The sequence below is a fragment of the Agelaius tricolor genome, unplaced genomic scaffold (genome assembly GCF_023055355.1).
Source record: "Agelaius tricolor isolate 1412-34295 unplaced genomic scaffold, bAgeTri1.0.p SCAF_1, whole genome shotgun sequence".
Taxonomy (NCBI): Eukaryota; Metazoa; Chordata; class Aves; order Passeriformes; family Icteridae; genus Agelaius; species Agelaius tricolor.
The window spans coordinates 89,254,239-89,279,157 of record NW_027269261.1 but is presented as its reverse complement, the minus strand read 5'-3'; the positions used below and the strand labels follow the sequence as shown (position 1 = coordinate 89,279,157).

The 24,919-nt window shown below is 37.8% G+C and overlaps 1 protein-coding gene across 1 annotated transcript in view; it reads right to left on the bottom strand.

The window, feature by feature from the left end:
* Window positions 1-24,919, bottom strand: part of TINAG (tubulointerstitial nephritis antigen) — a 37,946-nt gene that overhangs the window by 9,060 nt on the left and 3,967 nt on the right. Inside the window, exons 2-9 of the mRNA XM_071431881.1 lie at window positions 23,754-23,817; window positions 22,591-22,680; window positions 20,336-20,450; window positions 14,702-14,825; window positions 12,869-13,019; window positions 7,306-7,486; window positions 6,828-6,873; window positions 2,322-2,427 (exon numbers count right to left, since the gene is read on the bottom strand). Coding sequence (XP_071287982.1) covers window positions 2,322-2,427; window positions 6,828-6,873; window positions 7,306-7,486; window positions 12,869-13,019; window positions 14,702-14,825; window positions 20,336-20,450; window positions 22,591-22,680; window positions 23,754-23,817 — 877 coding nt within the window. The remainder of the gene's footprint in view (window positions 1-2,321; window positions 2,428-6,827; window positions 6,874-7,305; window positions 7,487-12,868; window positions 13,020-14,701; window positions 14,826-20,335; window positions 20,451-22,590; window positions 22,681-23,753; window positions 23,818-24,919) is intronic.

The following is a 24,919-nucleotide window of genomic DNA, read 5'->3' as shown; positions in this document are numbered from 1 at the left end:
GTGTTCAGATTTTGCTCATAGTGGTCCCTTGCCTAAGGGTTGCCTAAGGGTCCCTTGCTATATTTTCTTTGCAAAGCCTGTCAGTTCCCATTTAAATCAGCATCCACTTCAGCGTGGAAATACAGAATCATAGAATATCCTGACTAGCAAGGGACCCACAAGGATCATTGAGTCCAACTCCTGGCCCTGAACAGAACACCTCAAGAGTCACACCATGTACCCAAGAGCATTATCCAAATGCTTCTTGAACTCTGTCAGGTTATGCTGTGACCACTGCCCTGGGGAGCTGTTCCAGTGCCCAACCACCCTCTGGGTGAATGATCTCTTTTTAATATCCATCATAAACCTCCCTGGCACAACTTCAGGCCATTCCCTTGGATTCTGTCACTTTTCACCACAGAGAAGAGATCAGTGTCTGCTCCTCCTCCTTCCCTCACAAGAAGCTGTAACAGCTGTGAGGTCTCCCCTCAGTCTCCTCCAGGCTGAACAGACCAAGTGACCTCAGCTGTTCCTCATACAGCTTCTTCTCAAGGCCCTTCACCATTTTTGTCGCCCTCTAATAGTTTAATATCTTTCTTATATTGCAGTGCCCAAAATTGCCCCCAGCACTTGAAGTGAGGCTGCCCCAGTTCAGAGCAGAGAGGGACAATCCCCTCCCTTGCCCAGCTGGCAATGCTGAGCCTGATAACCCCCAGGGTTGGCCTTCCTGGCCAGGGCACTGCTCAGTCATATTCAACTTTCAATCAGCCAGCTTCCCCAGGTCCTTTCCTGTGGCACTGCTTTCCAGCATCTCATTTCCCAGTCTGTCTGTACATCCAGGGTTGCCCCATCTCAGGTGCAGAATCTTGCACTTTCCCCTGTTGAGCTTCATATGATTGGTACATATGGTTGGCACTTTAGTTATCTCCTCCTCTCTCCCTCCTCAGCCATCACTTTATCCCCTGGTGCTATTCTTGCATAATCACTCATCTGGGTAGGTTATTCTGCACAAATGTGGAGCAGCTTGTCTTAGGGAAGAGTTGTCATCACCCTATGCTTGCACCAAGCACACTTCACAGCCCTCCCAGCACCTGAACTTACAGCCTCACAGCAGCTCATTCCAGAGCTAAAGTATTCAAATTGCACTGCACATTTTACTGTCTAATGTTATTGGTTTCTCACAGCTGTTACCTTAAATACAGATACAAAAATCAACACTTACCATCTGTCCTCCATAAATGTATTTTCCTAATTTAGTGCCCCATTTTTCTACACTAAATTCCAGTTTCTCTTTTTCATTGCTGCACAATATTCTCTATAATAATATGGCTGGGAGTTTTTCCTTTATTTGTCCAAGTCAATACTTTTTGCAGCAGTATCAAAGATGATCTGGCATAAGCCTGCTGCATCTCTTTGCTTCTATGCCCTTCATGAAGATTTCTTCACTAAGATCACAAGCACAAAATTAACCTTATTTTGCAATTTTATGTTCTTGAAATACTTGTTGTAAATACTCTCAGTAATTTTCCTAGCACACATGGAATCATTACTTATATGATATTCTAGACCACCGATAAAATATTTTCTTGAGATTCTACAGTAATTTTTCTGTGTATTCACTCATTGATTTAATAAAAATTCATCCTTGCATATTCCCTCCATGGCAAAGAATAAAGCCTTGTGGTGTGTTCAGTAATTCAAGCATATGCATTATTAGACACTTGTCTTGATAACATAGTGGCCTGGTCTACATTTGAGAGGAAACCCACTAGTGTACTACACACATGCTTCTGAAGCGGTTTTCCAAATAAAATCAGCAGCATCTCAGCAGCAGTTGGTTTCTATTCAGGGCACAGAAAGCCTAGACCCCTAACTATGCCATTTGAGTGGGAGGTCACTCAATTTTCATGTTTCTATTTGCATTCTGTTTGGTGGCATATTTGAAGAAAATGATATCAACTTTGTTCACAACTTGGAATATTTGTGAATACCCTACCAAGTATTTTTATATGGTGTATATATATATATTAAAATGTGTGTGTGTGTGTATGTGGGTTTTAACTATATATATATATATGGGGGTTAAATGGTTTATTCTACAAACATTATATTTGATGGTTTTGAACAAATATAAGAATAGATTAAGAGATGATGGGTCTACACCTCTTTTCAGTACTCTCTAAAATTCATAGACAAGGCAAAAATGAAACATCAGTCTTATGTTGGGAGCTAGCAGTGTTCCATCTGTGACAGTCAAGTCTTTGGTTTACAGACTGGTCATTGACATTTTATTACACTCATGACTGGCAGAGAAAAAAGGTAAAAGAATGTGCTTTACTCACCCAAGGAGTTTGACTGAATGAGTTTTCCATTTAGATCCTGCTTTCTGGGAGTGTCGATATATTCCCTCTTTGTAAAGGAAAAAATCTTCATATACTTTCATTACAGCTGAAAAACAGTAGGAAAAATCACAGTCAGCAAACATAACCTCTATTATTCTTTGCTCCTTGCATTTTACCGGTGAAATTCTTGTTGTGTGTTGGATTGCATTAAGTGCACTTTGTAATTCCACTAAAAGCATCCATTTCTCGGAAGTGTCCTGCTGTGAGTGAACCAATAGAAATACTTCAACAAAGTTCTCTCTACGGTCTCTTATCAAGTTTGTCAGTTTTCCTTATCATGGAAACTCCCTCTCACTGACTTCTTCCAATGCACTAAGAGGAAACATTGCCTCATGAAGGGTTACATAAATTTTGAAATCGAATTCAATAAAATTGAGGTTCATATATAAACTACTCAGTTCAGACTAGCATCTGCATATTCAAGAAAAGTATTTAACAGAAAATGTATATCCTGTGAAATATAGTGGAGTGAAATGCCTTTTTCTGAAACTTAAAGTTCATCAAATACACAGTAATCTCCTTAAAGAAAACCAAATTGTTTGTATGTATATAAATCGTGACTGCTAGTTGAAAGTGTGGGAAAAGTCACCCCTTTTTTCGTAAAAATGTAAGGTGAAAGAGATGATGGACTGAACATTTTGTGCAAGAAAATGAAGATTACAAGTTGCATTTTATGTCTATTTATTATTTCTTAGAAGCATCATTCGTTTATTAAGTTCTGGGTTTCTTTTCCACATATGTTCTGCCACCATTAGTACCATTTGCTTTATGGTGGGCTACCAGATCCAGAGAAATGAAAGTATTTTTCAGGTCTACATTACCTTTAGATTCCAGTGAATTAGAAACATTAACTATAAGCTTCATTCCATTTTATTTTTAGTTTATGATTTTAACTGCCACACTGCTTGGAACATGAGAATTAGTGAAATCCAATTTCCTAAAGTCTAGCACCTTAGGAGTCCCATTAAGTACAAGACTCACTGACCATTTTTTATGTGGTTGGACCATTTATAACATATGTGCCTGGTATAGATCTGCAGCATCCAGTAAGATGAGATCATGCTGCCATATTTTCTGTCTGGCATACTTACAAATTTCTTTTTCCTACCTGAATATTTTCATAAACTTGAAGAAATTTAACTATCTTTAAAAGAACCTCTATCATATTTGGCTGAAGATACGAAACAGTCAAAAATTTTAGGGGATGAGAGAGATTTCTCAAAACATGGTTAAATGAGGCCAATTGCCTTGCCACAGACAAGCCTGATATTGTGTCCCTTCCCCATCACAGCTTGGATGAAGCTCTGGCAATGAGACCCACTGCTCCTGAGCAAAGGCTCTCCTTCCTCTCTGAGAAAGGGGAGTCCCATCTGCTGACAGCATGCCTGGTGCTTAGGCCATCCCATTGTCAAACCCCCCTAACACTTTAGCTGTGACACCAGCCATGGAGCCATGATGTCTTAATAGACTCAGCCCATCTGTTTCTTCCAATGTTGCTGCCTTCAACTGTAAGTACAAAGGAGAATACAACTTGTGTCCCAAATGAGACAAATTCTTGTCTGTGAAGAGATATCATACCTAAATTTTTTTCCATTTAAATAAAGTAGAAATTTTTGAAGTGTATTTCCAGAATAACTTTAGTTTATGTGATAGAATTTTATCCATGATTGTATATTATATATACATTGCACACCTGGGCACATGTGTACACACACGTTTTTATATGTGTGTAAATATATATACCCATGTGTATGTAATACCTTGTAATCAGGACCTAAACAATGGTATGGTCTGGATTTAGAGTGGTCTGGGTGCATGAAGTACAGGATGGACAAAGATTATGGTAATTCTAGATCTAGAACTGAGATATTTTTATTTATCCAGTGGCTTTGTCCTGATACAGACTGTGACTTGGACAGGACAAGGTGATCACAGTCCACCACCTAATTTTGTTCCTTCTCACATAGGAAAGACTTTGCATTTCCCAAAATGAACAGATTAATTATTAATGAATCAGAAAAGGCAGCGATTTTCATAAGATTTACTATACTTCATGCATGGGCTACTTCAGTCATGCTGAGCTTGTCAGATCTATGCATATAGATGCAGCAGATTAAAATAATGATTCCACTATGCATTCCCCTGCATAAAATGCTTAAATAGGATTTTTTGTCTCTTTTTAATCATACAAAGACATGAGAAATTAAAACTAGTTGCTACAAAAGGAAACAAAGTTTAGCTTATCCATTAATATAGTCAAGCACTTTCTACAGATAATTTTCTTCATCTTTTTACAGATTTACTTTCTCTAGCAAATATAAACATTTTTCCCAAGATCATAACAACTGAATTTGTAAGTTTTGTGGGGTCAAAACTGTGATGTATTGCCAGCAATTTGTAAGCCTGTTTTTTAATCAAGACTGACTGATGTGTCAGAGAGGATAATTTTCCTTCGTCAGCCTTGTAACTGTCAGAGTATTTCCTAAAGTCCATGAAAAAAAAAAGTATGGGCCATATTAGGATTGTCTGAATGTTTTGAAATGATTGGTGAAATTTCACTATGTTTACTTGAAAATGGATTTCTTAAAAAAACTAGTATTTCATTTTTGAATCAAAAATTGCTAATTGCTCGGTTTCTGTACCATGTAAGACAATGATGTAGGTCAAAGAGAAATTGTCATTCAAACTTGAAAGCTGTACAATGTAAAATCTTCAATTACATTCCTAAACCTACTGCTTCACAGTTGTTAAAAAACCTTTTTTTTCTTAACTTTGAATATGTCCAAAAATCCAAATCTATTCATCATCATGATCTTGAAGGGATCTTGAATTCATTTCCCAGCTATTAAACATTGCTTAGTACATTAGAAAAGACTGTCCCTGAGCATTTTGTAAGTTCGTCAGAAATGACAAGTGAATGAATAATGGAAAACCCCTTCAGTATTTGAAGATCATTTGCAGAAAAAGTATGCTATGGTTTTAAAATTAGACTTTTGCCCTGGTTGCATTTGTAATATGGGAAGATAGAGGAGAGGATCAGTGACAAATTACAGGGTCATAACTGTGATTAATTTAAAACTCATATCCAAAAGAAAAAAGAGCAAGTGATTTCAGTCAGTGATGCATAGTCTCGATTATATGCCATTATGTAAATCTTGATTTTTCTACAAAAAACATTACCTTAACCTGATACACAAAAGCATTAAATTTAAAAAAAAAATTGAATTGGTGAGTGGCTAAATCCTAATAAATGGCTGAATATTGATTATTTCATGTGTAAAATTTAGTACTAGCAGATTTAATCCAGAAGAATGTTTGAGGTTTGAAACTCTATCTTGAGGATCCTAATTTTTATCATTTTCTAAAACTGGCAGAAATTACTGTTTTTCACATCTAGATCAAATGCAGTGTGGGAAATAATATTTTCCTTGAGCAAACACACAAAAAAGACTGATGATGTTGATCTTGTAAGTCTGAACTTCAGATTAATTGCAGCTGCCCATATAAAGAGCTTTAAGAAGTAATTTCAACTACATGATGCATCAAAATGAATTCTATCTCATAATCAAAACCATTTGAATAATAAATTGAAGATTATGATAATTCCTTATATAATTAAAAGCAGTAGAAATGCAGAAGTCACCTGAAGTAAAATTCTTTGGGTTTGCATCAGCCAGCCATCCAAGAGAGGTGGAGATCCTGCACTGTGACCATTCTCCATCATCCCAAGCCCCACATCCATCAATCTCTCTAGTTACACTGGCCTGGGTGTGAGCAGGAATCTGCATTTTCAGCTGCTGCCAGCACCATACATGGCCACAAATGGATAGCATCCAGGGTAAAAAAGAAAAAATTTGCAGTTCCCTACTCAATGCTGAGTCTCTGTATTTCTGACCTCCAAGAGGTCAGGGATCTTCATTGCAAAGTTCAGCAGAGAAATTCAAAACTGGTAGGCATCAACAAGAGCATTTGGGCTCTGAAATGAGAAATTCTAGGGTATTTCAGTACTGAATGATTTGCTGGAAGTCCCATATAGTTCAGCTTTACCTTCAGAGGAGAGCAGGTCTGGTGAGCTGGCCTTAGCCATGGGGGAATCCACCCCAGCCCTATAGATCCGAGCCTGGCTAACATTTAATTCCATAAATTGCTATTTCACCAATGACCAAAGAACTGTCATGAAAAAAGGCACACAGATTTCCTGCACACACATTTTGCACAAATTTTCAACATATCCAGTTCAAGGTCATTTTACTCTTTACAGGCTCTGATGCAGCCATGCTGCTTTAGGGGCACTATTTACCCACCAAATGTCCCTGGATGGACTGCAGTGCATATGACTTGTTTCTCCACTGTGGCATGTAATTTGCATTTTCTAATATTTTGGTACATGGTCATTGCAAAGTCTAACTATTTCAATAATGCTATCATCCTTTAAACTTACCATACCTTGCACTGGTCCTCTCTCCTTGATTTCTTTCATTATATCAGTTTCCTGACAGGAGGTGAGAGCAGCAACAGAGAGAGCAAGGGAAGATAACATTTATTAAATAAAATTAAAACTCATACTAGTTTATCATTGTGTGCACACATATATAGTATAAGTATGCCCTTGTACTTGTTTTTCTCCTGGAGAATATTTGGTTTACCAAATTAACAAATCCTTCAGAAACATGTTTGAGAAGAACTGCACTGTTATGACTGCATACTTTATTTTCTATCTCAAATTTCAAATGGGACCACAAAGTATAAACTTTAAAGAGATGATGTACAACTGAGAAACTATAAAGAATTTCAACTCATAGGAAAATTCAAGGGCAACATAAAGGAAAATTCACAGCTCTAGTCTTGAAGTTAAGTGAACATATTTAATCAAACCTCAAAGGAGTAAAATTATTGAGACAATAGATGAATTTCATTAACTTACTTTTGAGGACACCCTGTAGTGAGAGGCACACCGGTATAACCGATTGGATTTTTCAAAAGCATTGGGACATGGCCCATTTGTATGGTTTTTTCCATATTCACTTGACACATAACACTGATTTTCAGCTGATGGCCCCAGGTGTTTGTTCCAAAATGATGGATAACAAGCATATGATACAACCCTGTTCAGGTAGTTAAAAAAAAAGAGTTGATAAGAAGCTCACTCAAAAATTTTTGCCATTTTACTTCAAGCTTTTAATTATTTTGCAACTGTTGTATTTCAAGTAATACTCTTCAGAAATGTAGATGGCATATTTTCAGCTGGATGGCATTTCCTTTAATTAATATACATGATATTTATGATTAAGTTTCCATTACAGTAGTCCTCTTCCCACTCTTCTCCAAAGAGAGGGTAAAAAATGTGTTTAGTAATTGTCACCTGGTACATTCATCTCATTTATGATACATGAAAGCTCACACTGAAAAAGATTAATAAATTACCAATGTTGTCAATGGCCTTAATTTATCAAAAATGGCTTGTGAAATGGGATACGTGGAACACTGTTAGACATTCCTGAAACAATATACACATTTCTGCATTAATGCCATGCGGGCCTAGGAGAGGGTTTCTTTTACAGAGCATAATCAAATATTTTGCTGAAGCAGAATACTTTAAAATAGTCACTCCTATAAAAAGCATTTGTATTCATCAATTATACTGGAATTTCTGAACCTGAGGAATTGAAAACTATATTTCTATACTATATGGAGTATAACTACACTTGACAGTGTATATTTAGCTGTCAGGAGTTTTACAAGATAAGCCCCTATATCCTTCAGCTGTTTTGAATAAGAAATCGCATTTTACCATTAGCATTTGGTGATAGAAAATCTGAGAAATCTTTTTCTTTCTGCCCAAAGTAGAGCACATACAGTAGCACACTGGAGCTGAGTGGTAATCCAGATGAGATCTCTGAACTAAGAGTCACGTTTGAATCTTTTCACCAACCAGTTTCTGCAGCCTTGATTACCACAATTGAACAGCTTTCTGCTGAAGCACAATTTCATATGTGCTGAAGAACAATGTCGTATGTGCTGAAGCACCAGCACTACAGTAAACATCAAAAACATTTCAAGGAGAAGATCTTTCCAAAAGAGTCATAGAAGAAAAACAGAAATATATGTGAATATGTTTATATGCACAAATATAGACACATATATACAAAAATAGTGTTAGAAACAAGCAGAATCCAGGGCCAACTAGGAAAACTCTGTAGTGTGTTCATACATTCTTGACAGAATTCATTTGAAGTCATGTCTGTGTGTTCAATCTAATGAAATTTTTGTGGATTCATTGCATTTATATATTTGAATTGTGAGATAAGAAAATAATCCTAAACATTAGACTGTGTTATTTGCAATAATAACAATAATATCTTTCTCATACCCTACAGCTGCCAAGAGCCTGAAGTACAAATCAGATGAAGCCCTATTGTGGTTGGAAGCACTATTTACATTCATGTCTAACTTTTATATCACCTGAAAATGAAGTGTTTCTTCCTCATTCTTGATGAATATAACCTTTTTGTTTTTCTTATTAGTTAAAATAGATGCTTTCAAGAACACTTATTTCTCCCAAATTATGACTTGTAACTGAAACACTTAAAACTAATGATAATTAGTAATAGAATACATATTTATTCTTTAATTAATGGAGGAAGACAAAGTGATATTTAAACAGTGTTTCAGGTCCACTTACAGCAGATTTCACTGTTAATTGGGTGGTTAGTAATTCTGAAAAGTCAGGTCTCAGCACATGCCTAGCTTCCTTGAGCTTTATGGAAATCTTTTTCTGACTTTACTGGGGTTAGTTTAGGTCAGCACTTGATTTTTCTGAAAATCTGTCAAAAACCTGAGCTGAGCACACTCCAGAAATCAAAACAGCAGAAACTTTAAACAGCATTGAATGCCTGCTGTGATAATTTACTAGGCCCCACAGAAAATCAATGTGTTTTCTCCCTGTTGCAGGGTATGCAGATAATGACACAATGATTGCAATATAATGATTCCTAAAAATAAGTCACCTGGAAGTGTATGGAAGCAAGCACTATTTAACAGGGCTCATTCAAAAGACACTTCTAACTTGTATGCCATAAATTTCCAATATTTTTGCATTGTCACAGGTAAAAGGTTATGGATTATGGGGTTTACCTACAAAACTGATTAAATTATGATTCCAGTGAATCAAAACTTTTTTTTAATTCTTGTTCTTGATATTATTTGCTCTTGGCTACTGTCAGAGACTTAACATTGGGCTAGATGGACCCAGAAGTGCTGTTCATGTGTTCTTCCAGTATCTATTCTAAAGATATTTGGATATTTCCCTTAATGTGTTTATTTGCATCTGGAAATTTTAGAGTGGGTTTTGAAATATTTGAACTTGAGGAAAGAAAAGCAGAATGTAGAAATGTTTATAAAAATAGGTAAGTAGGGATACTTTCATGTGTGGTACTTTGATGACAAATCAATGATCAGGGATAAAAATGGGTAGCAAGCAAAGGTCTGTCATAGCACAGTGATGTTGTACAAGCTGGAGCTAGCTCCGTGGCAATAAAAAAAGCATAATAAATGACTAAGAAAATAATCCTGGATTGCTGAGATTTGTTGGAGATTTAGATAGCTTCCAAAAATTCATGATGGTTTTCACAACTGCCCTTCAGATTATTTTCAGAGAAGATCAGCTGCAAGAGGCTGGTGACTAACATGAGGCTGAGCAATAAGCAAGTACTTGGCAGTGTGAAGGTGAAAAGACAGTTCACAGATGTGCTGTGTGAGCTGAGGTGCTGTGGCTCTGTGTTTCCAGGCTCACAGAAAGCCTGCTCAGCACACACTGTCACTCTGCTGTAAAAATGTAATGTTATTGCATTTACACCAGAACAAGCTCCTGCGAGGGTACAGCTAGGTTGATAATGAAGTCCCTTGCAGAGCTTCAGCCTGCCTTGCTTTTCTTTTAAAAATAAGCTAACTAACTCTTTTATACTTAAAAATTGCTTCTGTATAACAGGCCATGTCACTAACCACAGTGCTCAGGTCAAAATAATACTACATTCTGGCATAGGAAGAATTTTATTATTATGGGGCTCATGGTAGTTGTGCCTGTACATGGGGTAATAGTCAGAGGGAATAGAAAACTAGGAGATTGTCTTGTCACTGCATTCTTTACAGCTTTCCCTCTAAAATAAGATGCTCCAACTGTTCTGGAGATAATGCTCATAAAAATTCTCTTATCTATACCAGCAATTCTCATGCTCCTGTTTTTAACAGGCAAGAAAACCATTCAGAGACAAAGTGTTGCAATTACTCTCATAAAAACATAAACTACTGAGTAACATGAGACTGTTTTTCTAGTTAAAGAAAAGTATTGCAGTTAAAAAGTGCTTAAAATTAAAATGTCAAGTTATAACTTTCATTTCTTCGTTAATGAAACCTTTTCCCTTAGCTCCTGAGGTGCTAAGGGGCCTTTGCTAATCACTCAGCTGAAGGATCTCCTTCTTAAAACCTAAATGAAAGCCAGTTTAGTGTTGAAACCCTGAAAGAAAAAGATAGAGGAGCACTCGAAGTAAACTCTCCTCATAACAATACAAAGCCCTTGTCATATCAGAAATAGTTTGATACACTTGCAGAAAGCAGAATTGTCACTTGTATAGTGTGACAGGTCTTCTCCTGGATCCCCAGAGTGCCATGTCAACACATCACATCTGACATTCTTCTGCTCTTGACATGGTTTGTTTGTTTGTGTTATAGATAAAATCAAAAGTTGACAGAGAGAACACCTGAGATCCCTCTCTGTCATTTTCAGATATATCAGAGTAAGGGGTGAGATTGTACAAAAGCAAGACAGTAAATAGATTTTGGTACGGAACAGAAAAGATAAAAAAATTCTGGTAATGTAAGAAACAGCACGATTTTATTATATGGTATCTAAAATGCAGTTATTGAACTTCTCCTGGAAGCCATTTCCAGGCATACAGACTTCAAGGAGTGGACTGAAAGCAGGATGTGTGGATTTACCATGACAGGTAATGATGATATGATGAGACAGCCTGACCATGATGAAATTACTGGCTCCAGAGAGAATAAGGAAAGCAGTACCTATCATTTACCTTGTCTTTTGTGACATTTGCAGCATAGGTTGCTGTGGTGTTCCTCTAGTTTATTGGACTAGGTAAATCATTTACAAGGTCAGTTGTGGACTGGCATGTTGAATGGTCAACAGATCAAAGTGACTGGTGTCTGTTTATTAATGACATTCCCCAGGAGACAACACAAAAGCAACACTTTTGTTTGTCTATTAACAATCTGGACAGCCAGATGTAAGGCACCTTAAGCAAGTTTTGGAGAATGTAAAACTTTTAGGGAGTGATTTGTATGCATGGCTGCTGTTCAGAGCAGTGTTAATAGGCTGAAGAAACGAGCCTGACAGAAATACCCTGAATTTCAACAAAGACAGATGGCAAACCCTGCCTCTGAGCCAGAACTGCCCAGGTACTGTCAGGGCACTGCCAGTGTAGAAAGTCATTTAACAGAGAAGGACATGAGGTCCTGAGAAACAGCAAATTGAATGTTGGTGAGCAGTGAGCGCTCTTGGCAAATGTGGCTGGTCAATACTGGGCTGTGTTACCAAGAACATAACCAAGACATTGTGGAAAATTAATCTTCCCCTCAAATTACTACTCAGCAGATGGAGTTGTATTTTCACTTATGTGTTCCCTGGGAAAGACACTGACAAACTGAGCAAATCCATTGGAAGGCACTTAGGGAACTGGAGCTGAGACAGCTGGACTTGTTCAGTTTAGAGAAGAGAAAGCCAAAGAGTATATCATTCCTGTCTTCAACTACATAAGGGGAGGTATAGAGGAGACAGAACAAAACTCTTGGAGATGCACAGTGAAAAGCTGGAAAGAAGGTACCGGTCACAAGTCTTACCAAGGAAAATGCTGACATAAGAAAAAAGTGTTTGACCATTAGTCAAAAAACTGACCTGCTACAAGAAAGGTTGTGGAACCACCATCCTTGAAGATACTCAAAATGTGTCCAGGGAAACGGCCTAAATAGCCTGATCTAATTTTAAAGTCATGCTTTGAACAGAATGTTGGATCAGGTCATCTCCAAAGTTCCAACCAAAATAATTTTGTAATTCCATAAATGATTATATCCCATTTTAAAGTTTCTAGCTTTTCGGGGGAATTTGATAGCTCTTAACTCTGCTTAGTCTGATCTGAAGGAGGAAGGATCTAGGTACAATCCTTAATAGAGTGTTGCACTCTGGAACAACCTTGGAATGAGATGATTACAAGTTGCTTTATTGAGAAAAGATGTTTGATTCTTTTGAATATTCACAGTGTTGTCTCATGCAACTGGCTGCTTACTCAAGGTTTTTTGAAATGAAGAGCCTGTATCCCAAGAAACACAGAAGTTTTAAGTACATTTACAGTATTGTTTTATTGCAAATTAAGCAACTGTTTCAATTTAAAATAATCTAAACAGACTGATAAAATATTTACCCATGTGTTTTCAAATATCTCCAGGCACCATCAATGCTTCCACCATTGCATCCATGTTGATTCCTGGTATCACAAGAGATCAAGTTCTGAGCAGAAAGGTTGTCTGTGATCTGACCCTTTGAATGAATTGCTATTCTATCTGCTGCAACACCTGTTTGAAAATAAATTTTTTGTTATCAAAATCAAGTATTTACTCACAACTTTGCAGTCGTTTTTGTGAAAGAGGGATAGAAATACCACCTCAATATTTTCTGTCTGTGCATATATCCTCACTAAACAATACTGACATAATCTGTCCAGACTTTTGCGAGAGAAGATTGTGAAACTGCAAAGCATCATGAGCAACTTTGCTGTTATATGACAAATTCCTAGATTTACTGGCTATTATAAAGTCCCAAATACCCAAATATTAGATGAGATATTTGCATAATTGTCTGTATCATGTTTGTAAATACATATTCACATCTGCTTGTCTTCAGTAGAAGAAACAAATACTTCCCAATTTTCTGCAGCTGAATCTCTAAATCTCTTTGCTTTCTTTTCAACCTTTCTTTCCTTTATGTGAGGGGAAAGAAACAAGAAAAAAAAAGAGCAGTCCTAGGAAGAAGACAATTCAAGACTGGAAGTATATTTTGGTTTTATTACAAAGAATATTTGGAGATGTACATATTGAAGTGTAAATGTGGGACTTCCCTTATTACACAAAAATAATCCTCAGACATAGATACCTTATCTGAATTCAATCAGATAATCATGATTCTTAGTACTTATATATTTATGAACTGATTTAAAGGCAGACTAGGTTAACTTACTTGTGGGTGAAACTCAGGTGCTTCTACTTTCTTTATCAAATGACAATGAAACAATCATTAAGCCTCTTACAAGTCATTAGCTATGATTTAATTTTATTTGTAGTACTTTTAGCCCCACATTTTTCAATTTTAAAATAAAATCTAAAAAAATCTCTTGAAATCTAAATCCCCATCAAAATCAGCACTAACTTTGGTGAACTCTGAGGAAGTCTTCAGAAAACAAAGTTGTTGACGTCAGGCGGCAACTGTATTTTGTGCTTTTGCAAAGTCCCATGATAATGAGTTTATTTTCATAGGTATAAAAAGTTTTGGAGTACTTACAGAAATTATTCATGGTAAGAAAAAAATTATACAGCAGTGCTTGTCTGTTCATTGAGCAACAACTAATCTTGAAAACTCTGACTGAAAACATTAGATGGACCTAAACAACATGTGAAGGCATCTCACACTACACAGCTTTGAAAATAATTATGTAAATTAAAATTAAAATATTTGTTTGTAGAAAGGAAAAATTAGACACAATATCTGCAAATTATTTCCCTCAGTGATCTCTGTTCATCTCTGCAGTTATCTGTCAAAAGAGCTGTTAAAAGCTCTCTTGGTTTTCTCTTTTTAAAACTGCAGAGGATAAGATATATCAGAGAAAGAGCACATTCAGTCTGGTTTTTTCAGGGAGCTGGGATTAGCTGACCTTAAAGCTCCTTTCCTTTTCTGACTGCTGTGACTTAAAGAAGCAGTTGCAGAAACCTGCACTTGTGAGGACCCTCTGGCCAAATTAAGTCACAAAGATTGATCGCATGCTTATGTTACACCATTTTATGAAAAGCAAAGTGCTGCAGCTTAGATTGACATTTAAAGATTTTGGGACAGTATAGAAGGAAAGTTGGAGCAATTTTAAATGTTCCTATTTGGTAATAAAAGGTGAAAAGCAAGTTGATATAATTTTGTTACAAACCACTCCAATTTTCATTACACATCTAACATCACTGATACTTTCAAAGGGAGCAAAAAGAAATATTACTTGCGGTTGAAAAAGCCCAGGATGCTCCACAGTTTCGCTGATCCAAAGGATCGTGAATCCAATCAGGCCACTCATAAATGGCTGAAAAGATTGCAGGAAACTTTTCTTCTGGAAGTGACTCACCCTAAAACAAAATGTAGAAGATCTGTAAATGCTTAATTTCCTATTTTTTATCATAAATTTTATCGTAATTTTGTTTGTAAAATTCTTAATTTTTAGACTGAAGAAACCTAAAGCATTGGCCTCTGTGATTTCCCAAGCAACTCCATGGTGGTCTCCCCATGGCTGGATGCTGCAGACCCCTGAGAGCGGGAGGGTTCTGGCATTCCATTAACTGAGTTGGAAAGCTGAGCTTCAAGGCTGCCATCCTGAATAACCTGACCAGCTCCTCTCTGATTTTTATCTCAAACAGTGATTCCCTATGAAATTTGCTAAGTGTGACCCAGCTGGCATTTTTGGAAAGAAAAGCCCTCTGCTACAAATAGAGTTGAAGTTAAATACCTGTTACCCTGTTTTCCCAGACACGTGGCTGTAGGTAGGAAATTTTAGTCACTGTGGGAGAGAAATAAGTACAGTGTATAATTGATTTGTCTTTTACATAGACGTTATTCAATCTGAAGCAATTATTCCTTTTCCAGAATAAAAATCAGTTATTTTTCTTCTGCTTTTCAGTTTGATAGTGAATTCATGAAAATTCATTATCTGCTCACTAAAGCAATTTGGCCAGCCTAATTCATCTTGCAGCCTAAATTTATGTCCTCCTCCAAAGTCCTCCAAGCTTTGAACAAATATTTGCATATGCAAGAGCCATCTGGTACAACTGCTAATAATCTGCTCGGTGTTCAACATAGCAAAATTATTGACCCTTTTTTTTTTACTGTTGAACTTCATGGAATGATGGATTATGCTGTGCAAGGAAATAGGAATAGCCACAGAGAATTGCAGTATTAGGCCATGCAATCAGTCTGTTTCAAAAACTTCTTGATAACCTCAGTTCCAGAAGGAAATACAACATACAAAATAAGATAATCTGTTCCTGAGCAAAATACTCACTGATGCTTCTTTCTCATAGCAAGATGAAATTGTGAAGCACAATGGCTTCTATCCTGTTTAAATTCTGGGTACCCTTGCTAAAATATTTTTCTAAATTGTTTACGTGATTCATAATCATAAAACATACCTTTTGCTAAGATTATTTAAACTTTTGAGGCCAGTTCTTTCAAACTATTTTAGGACTTTTTGGAGAACCAAATTTTAGCCCTTTGCCTGTATCAATATCACTGTTGTGTACACTGTGAAACAGCAGCGCCTCCATTCAGTTTCTGCACCTGGATTTGCCACAGAGAATCCCCAGCTGAGAAAGAGTGGGTGAGGAAAAAGGAAGCTTGTTCCTCAGGTCTATATCTGACATTAGGTTGGGATACAGCCTCAACAGGCAAATTGATACAGTCCATGTGTTTTCCCAGACCCACTGGTACTAGGTTGAGCAGGTTAGATGCAGGCTGTGAGTCCTGAATCCACGAAGGAATACTGCAAACTGTTAGGTCACTTCAATGATTTTGAAAGTCTCACCTCCATCCGTACAAGGCCAAAAATTTTTTAAACCTTGCTAAAATATTAATCTCATTATTTTGCTTAATCAGTTTCAAAGACTGCTTTTTCATAGTTTTATATACATGGGACTTGCAACATCAAGTGACACTCAGGAAGCAGCAACTAATTTAAATAATAACTTGACAAATTATGATTCTGTTCATTATTAGTGAGTAAGCATTCAAGATTTACTTAGAAGATGAAACATACAGGACAAATCCCAGACAGATCGAATTTCTTTTATATGATGAGACTAACAACCAGTAAAAAAGCAAAATTTGGCAAATATTTAGCACAATTGTGGGGGTAATGGCTGCTTATAATGCTCATTATGATGCCTCATTACAAATGAGGCCAATGAGAAAAGCAAAATTCTAAATAGATCTCCAGTTTTGACAATGTATTGCTTTCTGTATTCCTAACCTACTGTCAATGTATTTATTAGCTTCCGATTGTAAATCCCAGAGCAAATTCCTCATTAACCCTCAGCCTTGTCATTTAGAAATACAGGACTGATCTGTAGCCAGAAACATTGGCCTTTTTTCTGAAAAAGTTTCTACCCTGATATTGAGAAGTGCTGCTGGTCTATGGCAAATATCAAGTCTAGACAACTGTTTCTCAATGTATGCTCCATGGACCAGCATCAGACAGCACAAAGCAATCAGCAAAATGACTGGTGAACTATTTTTAAACCTTTATATGTACTCTCTGCAGTGAAGTTAGCAGCCTGGCTAAAGCAGGAAGGTAAGAGGACATAAAAGAGCACTCAAATTTCAACAATGAATTCTTCAGAAAAGATAGATGACCAATAAGAGGGAAAATGCCAAAGATAACTGAGTTTGCAAATGTGGAAATAGTTTCCCTGTGGAATAGCTTTTTTTTGGTTTTTTGGGTTTTTTTTAATGTAGCAAAAAGATCCTGGACATCACTTGCTTTGTGAAGACCAAATGGGCATGAATGACCTTCAATTTGCAAGAGAACTACAACTGCTGAGGCCTTTTACTGTGAAAAGCCATATACCAGTGGAACAGAGGCTGTACTTTGTCTACTTTTCAATTGTTTTTCTGAGCCTCTTGATATTTATTGAGAAAATGGTGCCTTATTACTGAATTATGTATTTCATCTTCTTGTAAGATGGCACTCAGGTGAGCTTTTTGTTGCTGGGGGTGCAGATCTTACCATTGCAATGTACCTCTTGCCAGAACTCGTGCTGACAGAATACCACCAAAAGTGCATCACAGTGTTTTTAAAGGTGTTGCAATTATTCTTGTGCTACGTGGAACTTCAAGAATGATTGCACTGTCTCCTGCAGTGAAAATGCCTTCTCAGATGGAGGAGTTTCATCTTTTTCAGGAGGCAAACAGGTTTAGTGGTGCATTTAGCTCTTGGTCTATACTCAGGTCCAGCCATACTGTGCAACAGAGGGTCCTCAGTTCAGATTTGGTTCTTGCTCCATATCATTGTCTTTTGGGTGTTCTAATGTACCATTATGACAAACTTCCCTTCCAGAAAAAAGTATCACCTTGTTGAGCAGGTAAAGTCTTTTATTAAAAGCAGAACTTTTAAAAGCCCTATGAGCAACTTCAGGAAGTTTGTGATTTCCCTAAGAATATTGCAGAAGCCGAGAAAGTCACATGGAGAGTATTATTTTATATTTTTAGCTTTTGCAAGTAGAAAGATTTCCTAGAATGCTGTGAAAGGTACATGATTCCAGCAACACGTAAGGAAGTCTCATGATGACTAAATGCATGAATGTGCCAAGTTGGATTTCTGGAGAAAAATGCATTGAATCTCCTTGGGTGTCTGGCAGTGCCAAAGGGAGTTGGGTTGTGGCTCATAGATTTCATAAAACAGCAGACAGAGAAAATATGACTGAAAAAGGCATCTGTGGAACAAAGGCTGTGAGAAGTGTACCAGGTAAATTAGCTACAGGAAGCTTAATAACAATTATTCAATAAGCTGGATATAATGCAGGACTACTGAGTAAACAGCTGCTACTGAACAGAGGAAAGGAAGTATCATGAAGAATCTCTTGAAACCTTCCCCTTTCCTGTTTTCCTAGGTGGGATTTGTCTTACCTAGATACCTAGCAATGGAGATGTCAGTCTCTGGGCTGGGTACATGAAATCCAATTTTTGCCTGTGCTATATAAGCTTCACACTATATCCCTCAAGGAAAATGCCAAAAACAACAAATCAATCCAATTCTTTTGAGCCTCAGTGCAGTTCACTGGTAACTCAAGGCAGACACCTACTAAATTTAGTTAAATTATTTTATGTCATTGTCTTATTTTGACCTGCCATCTTCAAATCAAATGATCCTTCTTTGGCTGCCAAGAGTAGTCCAGAAAATCCTACAAGGCAAAACTCCAAAGCTTAATTCCTGTCCACTTCTTGCTCTGGCAACCCTTCAGAGTGTAATTTTGGTTGAGTTGGCCAATCTGGGCCTGAGCACAATGCCTCACTCTGCTGGTGCAGGGAGCTGGCATTGTGTGTCACCAAGAATGGTCTGAATCAAGCAAAAGGGTTAGGACTGCTCAAATTATTGCAGAGGCTGTGCCTTCTTTCCCCAAAACCCATTCAAGAGGCAGCTCTGCACTCTGTCACCACGGTGCATTCTATCATGTGGAAACCCTTCTGCCACTGATGCCTAAAGATTTTTAGCTTTAAATATGTATGTGTGTATATATATATATATATATATATATATTTGCAACGTTGTAGATTTTTAATATGCAGCTGTATAATTTTTCATGCTTTCTCACACTTCAGAACAGTAGATCATCCTTTCTCACACATTTATGCCACCTTCTTGAAATTCTATTTAAAGAAATATTCATATTTTCAAGAAAAGCATTTCTAACAAGAACACCCCTGTTTTGCACCAGCACACAGGAGAAATAACAAAATATAGAGCTGAGAACCCCTTGGAGAGACACTGAGGATCAGGCCCAAGGGTGGTTACCAGAGCAACTGGTCTCCTATAGGATGTACTTGCTGGATATCTTAATTAATTAAACTTACAAAATCTGTGGAAATCCCATATCAGGCATGCCCAAGATATTTTGTGCACCTGAAAGCTTTCATTAAAGAACTGCTCTTTATATTATCACCTTTAATATTGTTTGGAAAGTTTCCTTTGGATTGTAGAAACAACACATAAACAAGCATCAGCAATTGACTTCTAACAGATAATGAAATGGCATCACTTGCCTGAGCTATATTGAAGGCAAAGATAAACACCTGTTATACTTAACACTTTTGCAAACCTTGGATCTATCTGTTTATACTTTCACTTCTAATTTCACTCTGGTGAGCTAGTTAGGCATGGTTTTTTTGGTCTGTGAACTCCATAAATTGTGTCCTCTAAGAAAGAAACTAAGTAACTGATCCAAAGCATTGGAAAAATCACTCTGGATTCAATAACTTGTATTTTTCTTAAATTGCTTTATCAACGTACATAACTTAAAGTATATTTGCTTCAATGCCAAACTAATTTCAGCATAAATAAATGATAGGAAATTCAATTTAGCTGTCAAAAAAATTGTCATGGCCAAGGGATTTAGAAAGCTGGTAGTAGAGAACCACTTCATTTTGCAATGATTCCCACAATTCTGCTGTCCATTTGTTCAAAACCTGAAAAAAGCTTTCACAGCTTCTGTCAAATATTGCTGTTTAGTCTCAGATGTTTGCCTGAATGAACGATGCCCAGATGTATCTTTCAGTGGTTACAGCTGTGTGTGCCATGATTAGCAAATGGAGAGAATTAATATGGAGCCCTCTTGAGGAAGTGAACTACAATGATAAATTAATATTGCTGCAGAGCTTCACAGTGATTAGGATTTTCTTTTGCTCCTTCTTATTTGATTTCTGTCAATAGGGCCAGACATTCTATGACTTATAGAACTGTTCCAGGAATATCATATTCAACATGGAAACATTTAGTGACAAAACCCTGAATCACACTCTTACAATTGTCCACATTTACTTTTCTATGTGATAAAGTTATTTAAAACAATTAACAAGTGTACATGACACTTACAGGAGCTTCTCTCATATTCAGCAAAGAATGAGATGGAGGGAAAGTGCCCAGGCGCTTTTTGAAACCTTCTTCCACTGTCATTCCCCAGAACTGACTGTAGTTGTCAGCTTTCCATCTTCCTCACAGATGAAAACCAAAAAGCAAGACCCAGGTTAGAGATAACACTCACATTAACACGCTGCTCATGTAAGAGTACAACAGCAAAAGCATCCAGAAATAAATTTTTGAAATTGCATTTCAAGAACTTGCATTCAATATGTACAAGAAAATAATTGCTATGGACTTTTCCACTGCAGATAAGTGCAGGATGGAGCAACACAGCAGTATATGAATAGTGGTGATTTGGAGTCAGCATCACATCAGCCTGCAGGACATGAATGTGCAATACTTCAGAGCAGTATTGGCAAACGAGACACTCAGTCAAAATGTTGCTACTCTCTTGAACTTGTGCTCAAGTCATGTTCCAGCCCAGATTCCCACAGAGAACTAGCAGCCTTGTGTTGTGAGTTGCAGTGCACCCTCAAGCTCTGGTGCACCAGAAGAGAGATACTGCTGAACCCAGCAAAAAGCCCAGCTGACACCTTCTGCCCCAGTTTTATACCAATAGCCACTGTGAGAGAAAGGGCTCCCCATGATTCTCTAAGTATTCCCTTGCTACTCTCAGGTGGACCCAACTCAGATTGCAATGTTGATTTTCAAACTATATGCACAACACAAAGAAAACCACCCTTGCAGCCATACACTGTGGGAGGAGGGCACAGGGAAAATGGGGCGGGGATGCCTTGGGAAGACACTCCTGTCTAAATGTCAATCAGCCGTGGCTCCCTCCCCAGTTCTAGAAAGTTCCATGTTCTCCTATTCCCCATTGGACTCTGTAACCAGACCACCCTCTCCCCACATTTTTATAGGTGTACCTCATATCAACCCACCTTGTCCCCTCCTCTGAGCCCTCTCCCTACTGGTTGATTTGTACCCCGACCCTGCCTACCTTCTCCCCTTTATAAACCCCAGTCCCACCCCGGTTCGGGGCTCAAGCTCGCTCTGGCACTGGCTCCCTTCGGCTGCAGTGGTACCCCTGCTTCCCTCCCTCTTTGGACCCTCAGACCTCCCTGAAATAAACCCAGTTGGATTTACGTTGGTGTCTCGAGCCCTCCTTCACACTGGTCACGCGAACGATAACTGTCCGGGACTGTGCGCACAGGGGGCTGAGCGGCCGCTCCTCCGGGATCCGCGAAGGAGTTGCTCTGCCAGCACCTGCCCAGGAGTTCCCCCCGGGGAGGAGCTATCCCGTAAAACACATTTGGAACACACTGAAATTTGCTACTGGATAAGGGCTGAGTGACAGGGGAGAGAGCATTCTTTTTACCAGTTTCTTTCTTGCTTTTGTAAGACGAAGGAGTGGGATTTATACTGCCCAAAAAAATCTCATTGCTCTTGGTCTCCCTGTGGTCCATGAAAAGTGCAAACACATGGAGAAGTTGAGTCATATCTCACCTGTCACCCTAGGATAAATCTCAAGGGTTACAACTGACAAGAGACAGGGGCCTAACTTGGTTTTTTATCTTAATTCAGTTGCTTTAAATGCCTCCCATGAAGTACAAAATGTTTCAGCACTCCTGACAGCTTGAAATCTGCCCAGGCTTCATTGGTGAATTTGGCACCCCAGATCTAGGGAGGCTGCCCCTGTATCTCTGTCTGTACACAGCCAGCAGGCTCCCAAGGCACAGATCCAGTACTGAGGTCCCTAATCTCTGTGCACTAGCCACAGGAACAAGACTGTTAGTAAGAAAAACACTAAGCCTCCCAAGTTCTGATGATTGATCCCCATTTCACCCATCTTCTCCACTTCCAGTGCTACATAGAGTCCTGTTACATGGAACAGTGCTCTCAAGGGTGCAGGAAAAAATTACTTTAAATATCTATCCCAAGTAATAAACACAGTGAAGAATAGGGGAAGATGATGCAAATCTTGTTTTGAGAGAAAAGAAATTGTTCTAAATTTGGACAATATTTTGGATAGATGTTTACAGCAGATGTTCTCTTACCAGCATGAGATGTTCAGTATCTTTCCATTTAAAGCTTTATAATCTGCCAGTGATTTGGAAAGTTTCACAAATGCATACTTACTGTCAAATTGCTGTAATGTATTTGGAGAAAGAAGGGGTGGGGAAGAGTGCATACCTTGTTATTTGCACATACACAGAATGAGCAATACTGTGATGCATAACAAAACTTTTAAATAAAAGGGTTCTCACCCAAAATCTCCAGAATTGATGTGCTGAATTAAGTCTTGGCGAACAAGGCATACGTCTGTTGAACATTTCCAGAGACTGTTGAAACATTTGCTGAAAGGACAAGAATATCATTAAACAAAAAAAAAAAAGAATTGTCAAAGGAAAAATATGCACTTTAACAGCAGAAGGCAGATGGAAGGGGGAAAAACGTGTGAACAATATAATTGTCACAGACAGTTTATGAAAACATAGGATCATTTCTTCCTACTTCACTGTCTAACGAGCTGGAACAAGGTGGGAAGGTTTACAGTTTGTGAGAAAGGTCATATCTGAAACATTTTGCTTCCATCTTTGGGAGACCAAAGCAGGGAATGTAACGTAGATGTTGAATTCCTGAAAAAATGTGATGTTTTGAGGAAGTTTTACTCTGGAAACCCAGGAAAGGTTTTATGGCCCCAGACATTGTGCTCCAAGGACCTTGGACTAAAGTCAGCACAGTGGGAACTCCAGCCCTGTTTGGGTGGGGCTGGAGCCCTGGGATTCCTACTCCAGGATAGGGCTGGTTTTTGGAGAGGCAAAGCCCAGGCAGGCAGGTGCCAGGGCTGACAGCAAAACTCACCTGCCTGCACTGTCTGCTTCTGTCCCAAGGCAGAGAAAGGGGTGCTCAAACAATTCACCCCTTTCCACATATATATATATATATATATATATATATATATATATATGTATGTATGTATGTATGTATATATATATCCTTTCCTTACAGGTTCATATAAGTTCTCATAACTCATTAAAGAAAAATAAAAAACACCAAGGAGGAAGGATTCAATAAAATTTAATTACATTTTTTATATTTATTTGATCTGCATTCAGGTCAATGCCCAGGTCTAGACTGAAACCATTTCAATTTAGGTTTGACTGAGCAGAAACAGAATTAGGCCTGTGAGGAAGAGATTTGAATAGTCTAATACTCAGATCTTGATTAGAAATTTCAGTTTCCCTCTTGCTGTTCTTCTAAATTGACTGTAATCTACCTCCACAAAACCTTAGTACTTAGCACTACTTTTGCAGCCATTTTGATTTGATTACATGTTTAGTATGAATTTAAAGTTGCTCTCTTCCTTAATTCCTGTTTCATGACATAAGCTAGATAAAATTCAATTTGCAGTTCTCTGAAACATTACCAGGAATTGCAGTTGTCTTTAATTATTGTTCCTTCTCCGTAATATCGGCCATCTTTATAACAACCTGCCAACATAACATATAGATGTGTGAAAATAAAATAATTCTTCAAGTGAATTACTGAAAACTCTTGCTACTATTGTATTAATTGGTTTTATGCAGTATGCTTGAATTATTTAGTTGAAAGTCAGCAATATGGTTCCAGTTTCTTCCAAGTAATGAAGCCAGTTTAATGTATTTTATTTTTTTTAGAAAATATATTATCCTTCATAGTAAATAAATTCAGCATCAGATTCAAAACACCCAGTGAAGAATTACTATCTTATATATAAATAAAAAGTTCTTCAAATAAAATTATTTCCCAATATTAAAAAGAAAATATTTCTATTAAAGATTATTTTCTAATTGACAATTAAAATAGAAATAGGTTTTTACAGGTATAGAATTTATAAAACTAGTGAATACTCCAAAAGTATTGTAATAAACTCTTTTTCCTTGCCAGATTAATTCCTCTTTAAAAACAGACAGATCAATTGCACTTCAAGGCAAATGTATGTTTCATGCACCCTCCAAAACCCACCATGAAACGTAAAGTGAGGGATGAGTTCTCCAAAAAAATACATCCCTCTCATTTTTTTTTATTTGGTAACACTTCACTGAGAAAAGATTTTGTGCGCATTTCAGTATCTCCCACATAAATTGCTTCATCGGTGCATTTGATTGTCAAAGCTTCAGTGGAAGAACGATCCGGAAGGCCTGCACATGGTGTTGGACTGAGTCAGGAGCAAGCACCGTGCATTTATCACACGGCTCTGTGTTTCCAGCCTGTTCTGACAGCTGAGCCTACAGACACCATGCTTCTTGCCCTGCTGAGAGGGCCTGGGCTTGCACTAAACTGCTTTGTCCCAGGTTTACTCCTCCCCTTGCCCACTCCTCACTTGTATCCCATTGGCTGTGGTCCTCTTCCCCCACCTCCCATTCCCCCAGGTTTAAAAGTCTCCCACCATGAGGCATCGCTCTCTTTTTCTTCACCTGGGGGGTCACCTGGATGATCTGGTATCTCCTATCAAGGAAATAAATTTAGGACTTTTGTCCCCATGTGGAGAAGAGCGCTTCTCATCTTTTGCCTTTGTCATTGTAAGATGGTGTGGGCTGGGGTCCATAGCTA